We start from the raw sequence: 19,947 nt of genomic DNA, 5'->3' as shown, positions 1-19,947 counted from the left end.
TGTAAATTACATATTTTCTGTGGAAACTGAATGTTACTGCAAGCCTGTCGCCTGTTTGGATTTGAAGTAATAGGGAGCATGTTTCTGAAGGTCCCCTTATCGCAAAGACCTTCGAAACATGATTCAGACCTTAATCCTTGGCTTCAAACCTGGTTGAGTGGGATCAGACTCTTTTAGGTTGGGGCATAGTCTAGCTGCCTGATTCTGGATTCTTTCTTCTGCTAAAACCCAGAATAATGAGCACTCTTAACCGAGTACCTTAATTCTACCTTGGATTCAACATAGTTCCCTAAAATGAATTGGAGGATCCCAAGAGCATAGTGGACACTTGTTGATCTGCAATGCAGTGTTCTCTGAGGGGTGGAGAGGCAGATAGGAAAGCAAGGGGATCACTTTAGCTTGCAGGTCCGGCCTTTGCAACTTGAATCCGGACTATTTCTGCCTTGAAGCAGCCCTAGACGGAAAGACACTGATTATAAATTGCCTCTATATGCATAGATTGATAATCCGTTAGCCCTATTGTTCTATACTGCCTGTTCCTTCCCAGGGAAGTCATTCATCTCTGTATGTAGTTGTGGGGGTTCTGTGTGATTTCGATGAAAAGAATTTGTCAAATTCGGTTGCGTCGTTTCCTTTACCATTTGGCCGGAAATATACTTCCTCCCACCTTAATTATTACCCCCCCACCCCTGTCTCCCTCCACTTATATTTGTAGCTTAATTCGGTGAAACAATCTTGTCGAATTCGACGAATGCTCCTGCGATGCAACCTTGCTATCCCATTGTGGGCATCGCTCGCGATGCGTTTCATGAAGACTCTTCTTCAGGCTCCTGCAGAACTCTCTCAGATAGTTTGTTGCTCAATTCTCACTGGATCCGCATCATTCTTGGGAGGTTTACCGTTCGTACCCGTCACAAACCTCCCCACTGTGGTTGTTATCGCCTTCTTTAATATTGGCGTGGCTTGTTCCTGGAGTCCCTCCAATAAATGACTGATTCAAAAATTGATCACTCAAGACCCACACTTGTTTTTTCAATATCCCCCTGTGGTTGTTTTCCCTTCTGTGTTCAGGGGGTCTTTCCTTACACGTTGTATGTGGTATGTCTTCTTTGTAACAACCTCTTGCGATTGTCCCTTCCCCTTATGGCTGGTTTCCAAGCGTTATTCTGATAGCGTGTTTTTGACTGAATGCCTCATAGGTTCCAGTGAATTACTCTATTTCCCCTTAAATTGTGTGCAGTGATAAAAAGTAAACAAAAGGAACACTTTCTTTTAAAAAAAGTATGTATTTGCTAAACCAAAAACTAAAATGAATAGCTTTGTTAAACGAAGAAGAAATTCTTCAGAATATGAAACGATCCAATGAAACTATTTCAGTTAACTGTCAACAAAAATCCACCCGCCTCTTTCTGACAATAAGTACTCAATATGTTTTGTGTCACAATTGCCAATATACGGGTGGAGAGAATGCTGGCAAAAAACACAGCAAATATTCGGAGTGCTTTATACAGTTTAAAAAAAGGCACCGTTCTAGTTTAAAATAATTGGCAGCACGCAGCGAGATTCTTGTTCTCCAGCGCTGCACTAAAACACACTTTGTTCTCCAGCACTGCACTAAAACACACTTTGTTCTCCAGCACTGCACGAAAACACACTTTGTTCTCCAGCACTGCACTAAATCACACTTTGTTCTCCAGCACTGCACGAAAATACTTTGTTTTCCAGCACTGCACTAAAACACACTTTGTTTTCCAGCACTGCACTAAAACACACTTTGTTCTCCAGCACTGTACTAAAGCACACTTTGTTCTCCAGCACTGCACTAAAACACACTTTGTTCTCCAGCACTGCACTAAAACACACTTTGTTCTCCAGCACTGCACGAAAATACACTATGTTTTCCAGCACTGCACTAAAACGCACTTTGTTCTCCAGCAATGGACTAACACACACTGTTCTTCTGCACTGCACTAAAACACACTTTGTTTTCCAGCACTGCACTAAAACACACTTTGTTCTCCAGCAATGCACTAAAACACACTGTTTATTTATTTATTTATTTATTTATTTATTAAATTTATATAGCGCGCAGGCAGCCCAGGGGCATTGTGGCACTGTTACTTGCAAGGAAGACTTAGTTACAATGTGAGCAGGTTGTGCCTTGGGTTACAGTAAGGCAGTGACCTGTGATCAGATATATCACATAATACATCATAGAATACAATTATGAGGGCTAGGCCATGTAAGTGTTAGATGAACAGGGTCGTTTTCAGGGTTTTCCGAAAGGCGGTCAGTGAGGGTTCAGAGCGCAGGGAGCTAGGGAGGGTGTTCCAGTGTACGGCAGCGAGGTACGGGAAACTGGAGCCCCCTGCTCTGGTCCTTTTTACCCTGGGTACTGAGAGCATGCTGGCATAGGGTGATCTAGTGGGTCTTGTGGAGGAGACCAGGTGGATCCTCTGCGAAAGGTACATTGGGGCGGCAAGATGGACACATTTGTGGGTGATGCTTGGAGCCTTGAATAGGATCCTCTCCTTTATGGGGAGCCAGTGGGAAGCTTTTCTGGCAGCGGTGATGTGCTCTCTCTTGGCAATGCCTTGTGCAGCGCGTAGGGCACTGTTCTGTATTACTTGGAGCTTCTCAAGATTTTTGTTGGAGGTCCCAAGGAAAAGAATATTGCAGTAATCAAGTCGCGAGCCGGTTATGGCCCTGGCTATGTTAGTGCAGGTGTCTTTTGACAGATAAGGTCTGATTGCGTTAAGGAGTTTTGCATGTTCTTCAGCTCTGCACTAAAACACACTTTGTTCTCCAGCAATGCACTAAAACACACTGTTCTTCAGCACTGCACTAAAACACACTTTGTTTTCCAGCACTGCACTAAAACACACTTTGTTCTCCAGCAATGCACTAAAACACACTGTTCTTCAGCTCTGCACTAAAACACACTTTGTTCTCGAGCAATGCACTAAAACACACTTTTCTTCAGCACTGCACTAAAACACACTTTGTTTTCCAGCACTGCCCTAAAACACACTTTGTTTTCCAGCACTGCCCTAAAACACACTTTGTTTTCCAGTACTGCCCTAAAACACACTTTCTTTTCCAGCAATGCACTAAAACACACTGTTCTTCAGCACTGCACTAAAACACACTTTCTTTTCCAGCAATGCACTGAAACACACTTTGTTTTCCAGCACTGCACTAAAACACACATTGTTCTCTGGCACTGCATTAACGCACACTACCATAAGTATCTCCATATCAACTAATGCACCAAAAATGGGCAGAGGTGATGACTTGTTAAACATTGTAATCATGCCTTTAACTAACTGTTTGAGTGACATCTGATGGTCTACTCGGGGAGATGCATTTCACAGTCTGTGCTGCCTCTAGCTGCAGATATTGGCATGACACAGCTCCATTTCATTGGGTTATGACAGTGAATTGCGATGTCATTTTTAGTTTGGCTGAAAGTTTGTGCAGCCGAAGCAGTGGTGCGTGCACGGGTTTATGGATTTGTGTGAAGATACAAAGTAGTTCGGCTTGCAGTCGCCTGACCCAGACAAGATACTGTAAAGCAGACCCTGCTTGGCTGCAGATTCATAAACAGAGAGGTAGGACTGAGGAGAAAGTGCCCTGTGGCATGTGCACCCAGGCCACAAAATGATAAATCAGAGAGGTCATAAACAGAGAGGTAGGACCGAGGAGAAAGTGCCCAGTGCCACGTACACCCAGGCCACAAAATGATAAATCAGAGGTCATAAACAGAGAGGTAGGACTGAGGAGAAAGTGCCCAGTGGCATATGCACCAAAGCCACAAAATGATAAATCAGAGAGGTCATAAACAGAGAGGTAGGACTGATGAGAGAAAGTGCCCAGTGCCATGTGCACCCAGGACACAAAATGATAAATCTGTTAAATACAAAAGGTATATAAAAGTAATAAGTTGAAAACAATTATTTTTAGTTTGACATTGTCTTCTTCCTCATCAACAATTCTACGAGGTAGACGGTTGGGCGATGCATTTCGGACCTCGTGTTCTTCGCCAGGGGTGGGGGGAAGTCTGTCTCCAGGATGTGCTCCATCTGCCTCAGGTTCTCTCAAGCCTCTGAACAAACCTACCAGTAACGAACCTTAGACCGCTCCCTCCCCCTGGGGGCAGATCCTGTCTTCCTGCGCGATGGCAACCCTTTCCCAAGGGAGACAAAGACGTTTGCTGGAGCTGAGGCACAGCCCAAATGATCTGTTTTGGGAGAAACTCCGTTCCATGCAGTGAATACACAGCATGCCTTGACATGAGGTTCCCTATGAACTAAGCTGGCAGAAAATGACATCAAAATGTATTTTCCACTATAAGTGGAGCATTTTACAGACCGCTGTGTTATAACCATGCGTGGCTTTATTTTTAGATTCACCATTTGCGCACAATCGTATAACCTTTTTAAGAAGCAGGACTATCCGCGGTTAAATGCCCATCCTGGCTGCTGAACATTTGTTCCCAGCAGCTCTGCTGGCAGTAGTGCACGTCACTTTGTGACTGCCATTTTGCCACACCACAAGGCAGAGGGGTCAATAGAGAGGCTCCGCAGAGGTACATGTGTGCACTATGCTTACTCGCATGAGGCTTTTGATAGGGGGAGTCTGGTTAGCAGACCTCACTTTCATTTCTATTACTGCAGCCTCATATCAGCATACCACGCCTTCACAAATGAACATTCTCTACATCGCTGTATGTTCAAAGCCAAACTGTGGAAAAAGTCAAGACCATGGGCCTCATTACGAGGTTGGAGGTAGCCATGGAGCAATTAGCGCCATTGCTGCCTCCAAACTCGTTCTGACTCCGCCCTGGTGAATGGAGCAATTACCGGTCAATTCCAGGGTTGGCGGGACCGGTAATTCCCCATTCACCAGGGCCCTTCCCCATTCCCATTTGAGCCGCCATAGGGCTCAATGGGAATGGGGAAGGCGCTAATAACAGTACCGCACCGCAAGTTGCGCTACCGTTATTAGCTCCAGAGTCCCTTTGCGGGTCCCGTCCTTAACCTCTGAAAAATCCAGGCATTAAGGAAGGACCCCCAAAGGGAACTCGTAGTAGGGCGGTAAGGAATTACCGGCACCGGTGCCCTTACCGGTGCCGGTAATCCCTTACCGCCCACCTCGTAATGAGGCCCCATGTGTTGAATATGATCAGTGTATGATCGATGAATGCAACAATACAAGTAAGCCTGTGTAACAGCTTCTGCCTTGACGACGGTGTCAGAACACTGAACATGACACAAACCAATCAGCTTCTTCTGCAAATGTAGACTGCAGTCAAATATTTTGGCTTCTGAGAAAATAAGTAGCTGAAAAGGGGTCAAAAGCTTGCAGTCACTAACGTAGTCACAGCAAATTGTGTTCTCACAGCTGCAAAATCAAGGTAGTGTGGCCCTCCCAGGAAATCCTGCAAATATACACAAATATGTTTCCTAGAAAAGCCATGTTCTGACGGCAGGGGAGGCCAGTCACCAGTAGCCTCCTGGTGTCAGGTGTGCTGCTGGCGGTCAGTCATCCCTCTCGGGGTGTCTGCTCATTGTTATCCTTTGAATGTTTGCTCTTAGAAAGTGAGTGACAGCCACTGCATCTGCTCCCTGCGTGAGCACTGGGTTTGCAAGGCTGGCATCTGTGTTTCTTTGGTTCACCTTCTTTGTGACTGAATCACATTTTATAATCCTCCCTGTCCACTTTTGATCCATGGTTAAGGCGCTTGTGCAAGGGCACCGTGTTCTGAATAGTGCTGGTGAGAATTCTCTTGTTGGCACCAACAAGAACGCCTTTGATCCAGTCCATTGGGCCCACACTCTCAGCTCTTGTTCTGCCACGCGTTGCCTCCGTTAGATGCTCCTTAATGGTTTATCTCTCCAGCTCCTCCTCCTCAGCCATGAGCACCGCCACTTTCAAGTCACTCGGCTACCAGCAGGGGGCAGTTCATTTCTCACTGCAGACATCGGTTGTTCCCTTGCCCCTGTTTGGTTATCTGATCCGTCGGACCTTGTCTGGCTTCTTTCAGTAGGGGCACGTTTTCTTTGCTAGCAAAGGGGTCTTCGTTTTAGGGTATAACGTCGTTTCATCGCCTGTCATTTCTACGACTGCATTTTAAACGTGTACGAAATTACGAAAAAGGTAATCAAGATATCTTCGGGGTTGGGGTGGGAAAGGGCAGAAAAGGGGTTGTAGGGATCGCAAATAGTAAAAAATAGCAGACAGAGGTTTTGGGGGTGCCCCCCCACCCAAAAAAAGAAGAAAAATAAAATAAAATGGGATGAGGCATTTTGTAAAAAAGTCAGATGATGAAAGAACATAAAACCTGTGTTAGGTGGCGATGTGAAGCATGTTGCTGTGAAACACATGTCAAAACAATTGTGGTGCAAGTCCACGCCTCCTGCTTAAGGCACTGAGATAGTGACAACATTGGCTGGATAGACAGAGACATTCCTGTGAGGTCTGTTTTCAGGGCCCACCGCCCTAATTGAAGTATATGAAGTAATCCCATCCCTCTCCGTCTTCTTTCCCCACCCACTTCACAATGGCAAGTGATGTAGCCATGGAAGCCATCCTTGTGGCTAGCCAAGGTGAGACTGTGGTCAAGTTATTATTTCCCTAGATCATGGACGTCTGGCCCGACTAGACTGTGGCATCTCACGTTGCTCATGAGCGACATCAGGAGGCAGCCATGCAAAGTGTGCATTTATACTCCATGGGGGTCATCACGAGGTTGGAGGTAGCCATTGCACCCCCCCCCATACCGCATACAGGGTCCGGGTTACCTGAATGGAGAAATACCGGGCCATTCCAACCTTGGAGGAGCCAGTATTTCCCCATAAAGGGAACCCATCCCCATTCCCATTCGAGCCCCCATAGGCCTGAATGGGGAGGTACCTAACAACGGGCCAGTTAATAACGGGCCCGTTGTTAGCTCCCTGGTCTGCTAGCGGGACCCGCTAAGGGCACCTAGTTTTACCAGGCGCCCTTTGTGGGTCCCGCGAGCAGACTCGTAATAGGGCGGTAAGGGGTTAACGGTGCCGGCACCATTACCGGCGCCGTTAACCCCTTACCGTCCAGCTCGTAATGACCGCCCATGTCTTTAAAGTATTTAACACAAATGAGGCACACACTTCAAGCAATAAAAGGCAGAGCAAAGCAAAAACTATTTTTTTGTGGTTTTTTTTTTCGATATTTTTTATTTAGGTAAACCCTGATACATTTATCGAATGCTTCCATCCTTTGTCACTTATTCTCTGAACTTCGTTTAGTATGTATTTTCTCGCTACCAGGGTACGATGAGCTTTAGAGAGAGAGATGGGCTTTAGAGTTTCCAGTAACTGATCTGGTCCCATCAAGACGCTGCAGCTATCGCCGTCGGATTGGTCCCCTTGGGTTCTTTTGTGTGAGGCAAAGTACTTTCTCCGAGCTGCTTGAAGGTTACCTCGATTAGGTTTACCATAGCCACCGACCATCTGGTGGATTCCCCCGATATCAATCTGTTCCACAGCTCGTTTTCTTGGACCATCCATGGGTTTCCATCAGAGGTAGTAGGTAGTTTGTTCTGTTCTGTTTGTTGTTTTCACAATTGAGAATTAGACGTTTTAGCGTTTCCTTCATTGCCGGGTTTTTACATAGTCGACATTCTGATTTGTCGGAAGCAGATCTGATCGTGAGTATTTCTTGAGTTGGTAATAAATTTAGCCTTGCTTTCAAGAGCAAGTTTCTTTTTCTTTTGTCGAGAAATTTTTTACAGTACTTGATGGGGGATGTTACTTTGTTAAAAGTCGGAGGGAGATGGTTCAAGAGTTTGTTATTTGATGCCAGATCAAGGGTTCGTATCCAGTCTGTCATTATTTTTTTTTTCTTGATTCTTTCAGGATTTTCTTTGAGTTCATTAGCTGAGCACGCTATTTCCTGCAGTTTCTCTCTCCTTTTTCCTTTCCATTTTTCCAAGGCTGCACATTTGGCATTGTCCATCTCGTCTTTGATAATGGAAAAGGCTGGCAGAGGCTCATCCAAGATGGATTTTCTGAAAAAATTCATGGCTGCGTGTTCAACAATGGATTTGAGAGATATAAGGCCCAGCTCCCTTCTGATTGCCGCCATCGAGGTAGATTTGGGGACTCCCAAGACTGATTTCCAAATTAAGCCTTGTATTTTGGTCCAAATATTTGCTGGCATTGTGAGCGAGACTTCCATTCCATAGGTCAGCGCGGGGGTGACTTTGCCCTTGTAGAAATTTATGGCAGGTGTCAAGGAGAATTTGCCAAATTTTTTGTCGACCAGGCGCATTTGCGGTGTTAATCTTTTAGCTTTGTCCCATATGGTCCGTTGCATTGCTAAAGATGTGTTTGAGCTGTCCAAGTCGACTCCCAAGTATATGATCGATTTCACTGATTCCATTTTTACATTTTCCAGGAACCAGACTGGTTGCTTCGTTTTTTTTTTTTTGTTTGGTGCTTTCTCGATCGTCAGGACTTTGGTTTTGTTTTTGTTGATGACAAGATGGTTTTGGGCGATGTATTTAGCCAAGTTATTTAGTTTGCGCTGAAGGCCAATTGCGGTCTGGTCGATTAAGATAATATCGTCAGCGTAGAGCATTCTTGGTATCGTTGTTTTGCCTAATTTAGGCGGAAAGCACCTGATTTCTGTTTCGGCGTGTTGGAAATCGCTTAGGAATGAGATGAAAAGGGTAGGTGCCAGGGAGCAGCCTTGTTTGACCCCTTGTGTTATTTTGATCTCTTCAGATAATGTTCCTTCTTGGCTGAGTTTCACTCTTACGGTGTTCTCTGAGTGAAGTGCTTTTATCGGATCCAGAACTGGTTGGGGGCAATTCCAGGCCTGTAGTTTAGCCCACAGTGAGTTGTGATCGATTTTGTCGAATGCCTTAGATAGGTCAATGAAGGCTAAGTGGATCTTTGGAGCCCCTTCCTTAACCTTGGCCGATAGGATGTTGATGATCACGATGTTTACCGAGGTGGATCCTTTTTTTTGGAACCCTGTTTGAAGGTTGTCCCTTAGTAGTCCATTTTTTTTTTTTTTTGTAGACTGGAACGATTACTGCTTTCAGCCATGATTCAGGAATTTCTTTTTTGTTTTCACATTCTTCAAAGATTTTGCTGATCACCTCCGACCACTGTTTGGGAAATTGTTTTAGGATTACATTAGTTAGACCGTCGGGGCAAGGAGCTCTTGAAGACTTTAGTTTCATGATTTTTGCTTCTATGTCTTCTCTGTCATTTACGTTTACCCACCTTGCATTCGTATTAGCTGGCTTTAGAGGTGGTGCTTCTTTGACCTCTTCGAATTCCGACGTTATGTAGGATATCCATTTCTTCTCTTCAACCGCGTTACACAGCGGCGTGTGCTGAGACTTGGGCGATTTGTTTAGCAGTGACCAGAATTCGCTGGATTTTTTAGACACCAAACTTTTCATCATGGCTTCGGAGTCTAATTGGTATTGGAGTGCCTTATGTTGTCTATGCCAGTTGAGATATCTTTTCCTCTCCAGGTGCCAGAGCTCCCAGTCCTCCATGCAGTTCGATTTTGTTGCTCTTCTTTTCAGGCAGCGACTCAGTTTTCTTTGTTTGACCACTTCTGCATTATAAGCGTGGGATGGCTGGGCTGTTTTGTGTGATTTTCTCCAGGGTTTTTGTAGAGCAGTAGGAGCGGTGCATAATCCGGTCTTTCTTTTATGTTTTTCTGCTTATTGGACCAAACTTTGTTGTCCCATGCGAGCCTTAGTTTGAGAATGTCGTTTTCCGAGAGCCTTAGTCGGGAGCTCGGACTGCTGACTTCTGTTTTTAAGGGGTATGTCGATTTTGCTTTTCTCAATCCTTTCCAAGCGCATGAGATTAGATTATGATCACTGTTGCTGGTTCGTTCGACTCTGAACCTTGTTATGTAATCGATCAGACCCGACGAAATGCAGATGTGGTCTATTGTAGCACTCAAATCTCCACGCTCCCAAGTTGGAATGTTCGTTTGGTTAGGGAACAGGGTGTCAATGTTTTGGATATCTCTTTCAGCGATTAGCTCTTGCCACGCTTTCCCTCGTTTTCTGGTGGGGTCTGATGTTCCAACGTTGGACTTGTGGAGATTGGTGCAGCTGGCATTTAGGTCGCCGCAGATGATGATTTCGATGTCTTTGAAGGCCTCGTAGAGGTGGTCGATCGTGTTGCCCATGTTTGAGCAAAACGTTTCAGTTGACATGCGCTGTGGGTTCCAGTAACAGTTGATAATGGCTAACTTTTTATAGATACCTCCGCCGTGTTTATTATGCTGTCGGGACCAAGTGATCAGGGACACCAACATTTCATAAGATTCCTTCCATTTCTTCGGTTCTTCCAAACCCAGACCTATTTTGAAGGCTGTCAATAGGCCCACTGATGGTCTTCCCAGCAGACCTTTAACCGCTGGAGAAATTTGTACAGTGAAGCCGTCGAGGTTCGGTTTGGCCATTAACCATGTCTCTTGCAGGCACAATATATCAAAGCTACCAAGGTTTACGTCACTCAGCTTGGTTAGGTGTGCATGACCTCGGGTATTCCATGATCCCAAGCTGAAAGCCTCGTTTTTGGGCCGTTCCTCTTTACCGTTGGGGACGTGGCTATTTGAGAGGGCTGGCCCTGGTCGTTGCTATTTATTGCTATTTGCATTCAACGTCGATCGCAACCAGTTCCAGGGGCCTTGTGGTTTGCGCAATGCAGATTGTAGTTCTGTGCATTTGTTCTTATCTGGCCTTTCAGAAAAGTCCTCTCACGAGCGAGCAAAAAGCTAGTTATTTCTTGGACTTGGGTCACGCGTTTTGCCTTGCAGGTTAGAATGGCTTTCCTGACTTTTTAAGTAGCCTGGCTGTTTTTCATCGTTTTTTTTTTCTTGTTTCTTTATTTATGTTAATTGGAAGCCCATCTCCCTTATTTCTTGGCAGGCGTTTTGATTTACTTTTTTCCTGCTCTTTGATTCGATGTGGATGTAAGCTTTGGCTCTTCTGTTGCTATGATAAGGTTCTACCAGTTTGACATCTTCTGTTTTAAGATGTCTTAACGTTTTAGATCTGTTCATTGTCTGAAGTATCATCGGCGATTGAGTGGAACTTGGTCTGTCTTTGGGTCTAGATGTTCTAGTTTAAAAAGACCAGACCATCTGTTTCCTGAATGGCCCTCGTCCCCTGGTTCTGCAGATTTCCTTCTTGTCCTTCGTTTTTCTGCATTATACGGCAATTCTCTGTCTTTGTACTCCTGGTGCTCGTGTTTTTTTGTTTGGTTAGAATCTCTCATCTGTTTGTCATAGTCGCTCATCACATCGGAGGAATTATGCCTTTCCTTTGGCGCGGTTGTGAATCTTATTTTTTCTTCTGGTCTGAAGACGGGTGTTTCGCTCTCCTCATTTTTATCTTGAGCTTTAAATTCCATTAGTTGGAAGCCCATCTGTTTTATTTCTTTGAAAGCTAGGCTGTCTATGTTTTGAACTGCTCCCGCTTTGACATGTAGGTATGCTTTGGCTGGGATGCCGCTGTGGTAGGGTTCCACTCGTTTTATGTCTTCAGTTCTGATATTCCTTAAGGATTTTGTTTTTCGCATGAGACGGATTACCGTCGAGCGGTTTAAGATGAGATCGTTTTTTCCTCCCTCTTGTTGCTCCAGTTTGAAGAGGCGTGTGGCTCTCTTTGTGTTTTGGTATTGGGAATAAGTCCTGCTTCTCCATTTCGTCTTTGTTTTTTCTTGTTCACTGTGTGTGTCCTGTGGTGTCTCTCTGGGCGTCTTGGAGTGGTGCTGATCTTGACATTTTTCACCTTTTGTTTCACGGTGGTGAATTTCTTGTGGTTTATTGGAGGGATCAACCCTCTTTGGCGTCATTTTACTTTTTCTCGGTGAGGTAAGATCCTCGTCTGTGCAGCTTGAGGCGTTTATATGTTGAGATAGGTTCATAAGGACTTTGTCTAGCGTGAAATCTTCTGTGGTGCGTGGGGAACTTATGATGATTATTTCTTCAGTTTGTGGCTCGATCTGAGGTATAATCGGTACTTTGGATGTAGGTCTCGTTTGAGCTGTTTCGTCCCTTGTTTTTCCAGAATACAAGCTTTTGTTAGGGAACGCGATGGTTTGCGTTTGCTCCGACATTGGATTTGAGCTGGATGTAGAGGTTTTTTTGGCCTGATGTTCGAGGGCCAACTGTGTCCTTGGTGGCCCCTCCCGAGCCTGGTGGTGGGCAGTGGTGAGCTGTTCCAATGTGGCGAGCTTTTTTTCTAATTCTTCGATTCTTGAAATCCTTTGTTGATTTTGTCCGCTTTGCTTTTCTTCCATCCCCGTTAGATAACTCTCCACGTGGGAAATGTTGGTAATCATGTTCGTCAAGATTGCCGTATTATCACGGATATCTTCTTTTCTCGCCTCAAATAATTTGCAGAAAGGTGCAAGTACAACTGACATTGCTGACATGATTGTAATCATGTCCGGTTTGTCGTTTGTGGTGGCTTTCTGCATTCCGGCTGCTATGTCACTAAGGGGACGGTTTTTAGGCGTAAACAAGGTATTGTCAGACCTTTTTTGTGGCATCCGAGGGTCTAGATTTGCGAGTTCCATTGAGGCATTGTGCTTGAGATCAACTGGTTTGTGGCTTTTGGAAATGTTTTGTTTAGGAAAGTCCGAGCCGTGTTGGTTCCTCTCGGCTTCCATGGGCATCGCAGGCGGCGTCTTTAATACACCTGTAGCCAAGTGTGGTTTAGTCCATGCATATCTTTGCTCTTCTGAACCTATTGCAGGGTTTGTGGCATGGTCATTTGTGGACCCTGTTGGTGGAGTACTGCCGTTCCTTGCTAGTGCTTTGGGAGGGGACTTTTCCTGAGCTAAATGAGTGCTCATTTGTGGAAGTGTTGGTTCAGGGTTGTCAATTTCCTTTTCCAAAGTTGTCATGGGAGCGTCGATATTACTGTCCAATTCACTTTTTTGAGTCCAGATTGAGTCAGTGATTTTTAGCTTTGTGCCAATTGGTTGATCATGCGCTATCTCTAGCATCTCCGCGTCTGAGACGTCCAGCTCTGAGGTTAACTTTCTTTTGTATTGTTGAGTGAAAAAAGCCTTGAGTGGGCATGAAAGAAGTGGATTAGGGAGAGCGTCCTTTTGCTTTCTCCTTCTTTTGATGACTTCAACGAGTTTGTATTCTTTTAGGGTTGGTTTAGGATCATCATCCCTATTTTCTGATCCCTTTTTGATTGCTGTTTTTTTTTGTCTTGTTGATTTAACATTTTTTTTTGTTTTTATTTTCCTGCTTGTTTTCTTAGAAGCTTTTCAGGCCGATTGCGACTGTTCTTCCTCCGGATTAGTTGCGTGGATTTCCGATTTGTTGCCTGATTCTACATCTGAAATTTTTTCAATCGCTACGGCTGGGATCACACAGTTGTTCGGTTTTATGGGGACCGACTCCTTTGCCATAGGCGCTGAGTTTGGCTACGTGGTGGGTAGGGACATCTCATGCAGCGAAGGTGGCACAGAGGCTGTTTTGTCTTTTTCCGGGTAATGGAACTGGGCCTTTGTGGTTTGGCCAGTACGAGACTGGTCTGTGGAGTTTCAAAACTGGGTTGGATGTTAATTCACTCGGTTTGCTCGCGGCAGTAGCCTCTGAGGAACTCGGTGGGCTTGGACTTGCCCTATTTGCCCACCGCAGTCTCCTGTGGGTTTTGTCGGGTAGGGGGGGCAAGTTGGAGGGCGCCTTTTCCCCATAGTTTTGCGCACGTAGTGAAGCCTGTCCATCGGCGTCTTCGTTGGGGTCTTCTATGGGGCCCGGTCTTTTTTCCTCTGTGGGAGGTTTGGATCTCCCTGCCCCGCCTGCGGTGTTCGGATTTACCTCGGGCGGGGGCCGTCCTCCGACGGCTCCAGCGTCGCGGTCACTCACCCAGGGGGCGGGACGAACACCGCTCGCGGCTGCGGGCGGGGAGCCTGCGGGCTCTTTCATCGATTTACCGGCCCCCAAAGATCTCCACTCCCGGAGCTCTCCCGTGACAATTTCCAGCGGCTGCTCCGGCGGCTGTTCGGGCACTGACTCCGCCGTACCCGATTCATCGGAACGCCCGGATGGGGTGGATAATTTCGGGAAGCATTCACTGGTCTCGGTAAGGTTTCTTGCACTGAATCTTGTTTCCCTTTTGTTCAAATGCTCCGCCGTCTCTACCGGCTTGCGAGCTTGATTCTCCGTAGGGGGTGGCGTCAGTTGAATGGTTTGGGGCTTCATGAGACTTTTCTCATCTCGAATGATCAAGCTTGGAGACTCGTCACTCGTCTCCAATGAGCCACTGTTTGCTTTGCTTGGATGTACTGGGTGTACAGACACCGCGTCCTGATGGGTTTCGTTCTAGGACGGACTTAAGATTCCATTTGGGTCCTGCCCCGAGTCTGCAGCGGACTGCTGCAGACTGCTCCAAAACTCGGCTCCCAAACTCCACTCCCCGCTCCGCGGTCAGGTTAGGCAGATAAAGATTTACTTCCGCAAAAACTATTCTGTCAAACCTCAGACATCTGGGACATGTTCCATGAAATGGACAGCAGCAGTAACCAATTCCAAGTCAGGCACACACAGCATGTTCATCTTTCAGCAACTCAGAATGCCAGAAACATACACAGGAAGGGGCTAATGACAGGTTACTAACCTGGATGAGTTTTCACTCCTATTTTCATCTACCACTATTCATGCACATATTCTCATGCTGTCATACACCCTTACACTTTCATGCTTCCATCTTCTAAAGGTTTCATTAATCTCTCCAGCAGAATAGCCTGACCACTTAATCTACCCTCATAATCATTCAGTCATCCTCCCTCGCCCTCATTCATTCATCACTCCTCACATTTGCAATCTTGTGTCTGCCCTCCTGCCCCCTCTATCCACCCTTTCTGCTTTTCCCTCGACATATGACAGAAAAGGTTTTCACCTACAAAGAAGACAGCGATTTTCCTGGCGGGTTCCCAAATTGCACCAAGGAAGCTGCACAAATCCTTCAACATTGAGGGATTATTGTAAGGTCCTTTTTGCAGGTACTTCTTCATGTAACATTCAAAAAAATTATTCAAAACAATGCCCTCAGGGCTGTCCTTAACATCCCGAAACGTGATCATATCTCAGAGGTAGGAGAGCACATTGTGCTTAAAACCCTAGCGATCATACACAAATGCCTCTCTAACTCTGCTCCGAAATACTAGTCGCAGAAATTCTCCAAAGCTCAATCTTCAAGACCTAGCCGTGCCTCCTACACTCACCTACTCACCACACCCTGTTTCAGGCAAAAGCGATCCCGTGGATCTAGCTTCGCCGGCTGTAGCTGCTAGAAGCTGGAACTACTTAGCGCTTTCAGTAAGATCTAAACTACTGGGTCTTCCTGAAACAACTCAAGACTCTACTTTTTTGCTCAGTACTCAAGTACTTTATCACGCATGTTGACTATTGCACTTTTGATATTCCTGTATTTAACCAGCGCCTTGATGCCCCAGGGCTTAGTGCTCTCAACAAAAGCAAAAATAAATAAATAAGTGCTAGCTTTGCCAATGCTTGTTTTGTGTTGTGCAGTGTGGGGTGACAATTATACACCAATAAGAAAAGTATATATAGGTTTTGTAAAGATATTGCAGATTTCGATGTGATATACATCGATCCCGCCTGGAGTATTAATATTTTTTTATAATATTTGTTTTTTATTTGTCCCTAATGTGCTACAACCCAAAGATATCTAAGCACTGAAAGAAAAAACCAAATTCAAAATGATAGAATGAACATGTTCATAGGCTCAGAAATAGCAGGAATAATTCAACCAGCTTGAGGAGTTAACTTAATACATTCCAGCTACAATCAAAAAAATACTTAAAGAGGATTTAAAACAATGCTCTTTTTGAGACAGTCTTCAGTGTAGATTTGATTTTTTTCAGAGAATCTCTGGCAAGTTACTCTGAGCCCACTCTTTCGGGGTACCGTCCAGAATAGGGTGTGATTCAGCGATACAGGTCCTTTTAGTGACTTTAGGTCTAGACTTAAAATGCCTGATGCACCAACTATCCCTTGTAGCCAGGCAAGAGTCTTGTTCTGAAGGGCCTCCCATGGTTCGTACCCAGAATCTTGGGGTGGGGGGGGGGGCTTTGGTAATGATAGTGGTCCGGTTCAGAATACGATTGGTCAACCTGCCATTGACTAGCCGGGGCATACCCTCTTCCAGTCTTCGCATCTCGTAAGATTGACTTAATGGAGTATCCAAATTAATAGGTACAGCTTCAATGTTCAAGGTGGCAGAGGTTTCAGAAATACAGGATATGTATGGAAAATAGGGTCTACACCCAAACTGTCTCCTCTCTTTGGTGATCTGCTACATTGGGTTCCTTACTAGAGGTGCTCAAAGCAACTGGGGCTGGAGACCAATTGTGCTTAACAAGAGGATGTAATTGTGCAGGTGTAGTTTGCGTACAACTCTTGGCTATTGTGTTCCCGAGACGTAAAGCTAAGAGAATCATCCCCGGATAGAGCTTTAGGGAGGGCAGGTTTCAGCTTTTCAGTTTCTGTTCTCTCTTCTTCTACCATCGTCAATAACCCTGACTAAGCCGGAGGGGTGGAGGTGCTCTCTTTCGTAAATTGGAAAATTCCAATGAGGGCATTGCAGGTCCTATACGTACACAAGTAACCCCTGGATGGTTGACAGAGGTTGCATTCATCTGAGTTTCCACGATACAGCCAGGCGGGCTTAGCATAGCGCTAGATCCTAAGGGGCTAAGATTGACTTGCGATGTAGACAGAACAAGAGCTGAAGTTGAGCCCAACGGTGCTAGGCCCGGCCTCTGGAGTTTCTTCCCTCCAACATGAATTACATATGATATGATATGATGGGTTATTTATAACGCGCTTAATACCCAGAGGTTTCTAAAGCACAGACCCGGGGATCGAACCTGTGTTGCTATGTGTCGACTTGCTTGCAAGGCGAGCACATTGCCGCTAAGCTATCCTCCCGAGACTGTATTTCTGAGGATGTTTCTCACTCCTCAGAAATACAGAAGACAGCGGTCTGATGGCTCCACCTGGGTGCATTGGGGGCTGCGACCACGCAGGGAATCGTTATTCATCCCATTTATTCGACTCTCGGACCCCCACCTCGAGCTGCGTTTCACAGGGGTCCTGACTTTAACCCTGGGCTCTTCTTAACAAGGGCGGCTCAAGGACAAATCTCAGAATGGCCTTTTTTTGGCGACAAATCTTGCCAGTGGCATCTGTTCATCCTGATGACGGGATTCCTAAGGGTATAACCGGAAAAGCGATGGGTGGAAAGTTTTGAATTAATCTGCACCGCTGGCACTGCTCTGGGCAACATTCGACACCGTTTTTTAGCAGGTCTGCGCCATTGCAAAAGGGGTCCAGCCATATGCAAATCAGTCAGGTACTGCCACCAATGGGAGCAGCCCAGATGTGGGGTGCACGCCTGCTGGGCCCAGAGACCCAAGCTACTCCTCACTGATGAAGCCCAATGAGGCAGAAACATGTGTGGGGATGCTTGTGCTCTCGTGCAGAAGGGATGTGACCTACCAGCTCGGGCTGGACTGCCCCTTCGAGGGTGGGGCCAAGGCTGATTTGCATATGATCTCTCCCCTTTCTGTAACGGCTTGGCAGGTGAAGAGCGATTGTCTGGAGGGTTGGCCAGAGTGATGCAGAAGAGAAGAGGAATTCTAAACCTTCCAGCCATCACCTCTTTTGTTGTGCTGGGATGCATAAGAGCCCAGTGCTGATGGGTCTGTGAGTCCCTTCTAAAAGGCTCATTGCCACCCTTCCAGGCCCTGACATGTCTTTCCAGGTCCAGGCATGCACCTTCATGACCCTCCTCCCTCTTTCCCTCTGTCTTCCAGATGCACGAGAAAGCCAGGCAGATCTTTGCTTCCTTCCTGAGCAACAAGGCCTCGGCGCAGGTGAACGTGGAGGGCCAATCGCGAATGAGCGAGACAATCCTGGAACAGCCCCACCTGCTCATGTTTCAGAAACTCCAGGATCAGGTAACACGCTACAAGAAAATAACCAAATGCCCGACACAATCAAGCATCGAACAGTTTGACAAGCCAGTGGGTTGACAGTTTAGAACCTTGCGTTGTCTCTGCTGTGCATGCTCTGTGTGTGTGTGTTTCTGCCTTAGTGTTTTATATAGCGCTTTCCTACTGTCTTGTGGGTGTTTCAAGCGCTTTGAGACGCAGTCACCTGCTGTAAACAGAGCGAACATCTGTGTACCACAGGGTCTGTGCTGTCGTCCTGGACGTGAGACCCCCCCAAAAGCCTCCTGAGAAGGCCCTTTTCTGTAGGAAGGATATCTCGGGGGTTCTGAGGACACGATCAAGTGGGTAAATATAGGTTTGCAAGATCCCAAGTGAGTTTGCTCTACTCCCCTCCCACCCCCTTCTTTCTCACTGGCCTTTTGGGGTTTAAGTGGCTTTGTGAAGACCTGACTCCTCTTACGCGTGTGCTAGAATCATCAGAAAACAATCTCTCAAGTGCAGAAATTGCATATTGGCTGAAATCCCAGCTTCACCTCAAAACCAACGTGGGTGATCCTGGGCAACTAATTCAATCTTGTGCCTAATCTGTCAAAATTGCCATTCTCTAATAATTTCAAGTTGTGAGGCCCTAAGATTGATTTAGATCTCAGGGTATGCTCTTCAAGTTCGCTAAAGTGTTGCTTCGTGTATAATAATAGTGGCCTTGATATATTTCATACCATAAAGCCAGGTCTCTTCTAATCTGAGTCTGTATTAGCACACACGCCCTTTCTGGTAGATTCTCCTTTGCATGCACTGTCTCGTCCATGCAATGGTGTGTGCACCTTCCCCACTGCTTCCAATCTGCATGCTCGAGCACTTTTACATTCTGCTGATATGAGTCCTGTGCCTGTGCTCGGGTGTGTGTAACCTTTTCATATGGCTATTGATCTGTGTTCTGCATCTATAACCATACTCTCCTCATGGTTGCTATTTTTAGTTATGGCGATTAGGTGGTGCTAAAGCGCCATCTATCATCCAAAACGATTGCATTGGAGTACAGCAAGAAGTGAGAGGGGATGTGAGGAGGAATACTCAGACTGTGAGTGTTGTTTGGCTATTTACCCACCCATTCACTGCCCTTGGCCATGCTAACCCCTATGGCCATTCCCACCCACTAGCAGCCCCTCCCCTCCCAAAACACATTTTACTAGGATCTTTTTTGAGCAAGCTTTACCAAGCCATAACATCAATTTTTGGCCTGACAGTGTTCTTTCTTTCACAGGGTTAATAGCTGCACTGCAGTTGTAAATGTGTTACTTGTGCAATAAACATGCCTTACCAAGTGCGCCTCCAGCCACTTGATTTATAAGCAACATGCATGTCCTGTTAAAAACAAGCATTGGCAAAGCCAACAGTTTTGGCTTGTGTATAACTATTAGGCATTTTCCAGGCACTGCTCTCCTATTCCCAGATACTCTCACCAGTTCCCAGCCATTCCCATGTTATGGCCAGGTCATACCAGTATGGCCAGATCATACCACTATGGCCAGATCATACCACTATGGCCAGGTCATACCAACATGGCCTGGTCATACCACCATGGCCTGGTCATACTACTATGGCCAGATCATACCACTATGGCCAGGTCATACCACCATGGCCAGGTCATACCACCATGGCCAGATCATACCACTATGGCCAGGTCATACCACCATGGCCAGGTCATACCACCATGGCCAGATCATACCACTATGGCCAGGTCATTCCACCATGGCCTGGTCATACCACTATGGCCAGATCATACCACTATGGCCTGGTCATACCACTATGGTCAGATCATACCACCATGGCCAGGTCATACCACCATGGCCAGGTCATACCACTATGGCCAGGTCATACCACTATGGCCAGGTCATACCACCATGGTCAGATCATACCA

The 19,947-nt window shown here is 46.0% G+C and overlaps 1 protein-coding gene across 3 annotated transcripts in view; it reads left to right on the top strand.

Moving 5' to 3' along the window:
* RGS10 (regulator of G protein signaling 10) overlaps nt 1–19,947 on the top strand; it is a 300,522-nt gene that overhangs the window by 251,907 nt on the left and 28,668 nt on the right. For all 3 annotated transcript variants that reach the window (XM_069611932.1, XM_069611934.1, XM_069611933.1), the window contains exon 4: nt 17,889–18,032. In XM_069611932.1, coding sequence (XP_069468033.1) covers nt 17,889–18,032 — 144 coding nt within the window. The remainder of the gene's footprint in view (nt 1–17,888; nt 18,033–19,947) is intronic.

Source organism: Ambystoma mexicanum, chromosome 8 (genome assembly GCF_040938575.1).
Source record: "Ambystoma mexicanum isolate Mex_15411 chromosome 8, UKY_AmexF1_1, whole genome shotgun sequence".
Taxonomy (NCBI): Eukaryota; Metazoa; Chordata; class Amphibia; order Caudata; family Ambystomatidae; genus Ambystoma; species Ambystoma mexicanum.
Note: the sequence above shows the minus strand (reverse complement) of the source record. Positions and strands in the feature narration are given on the sequence as shown.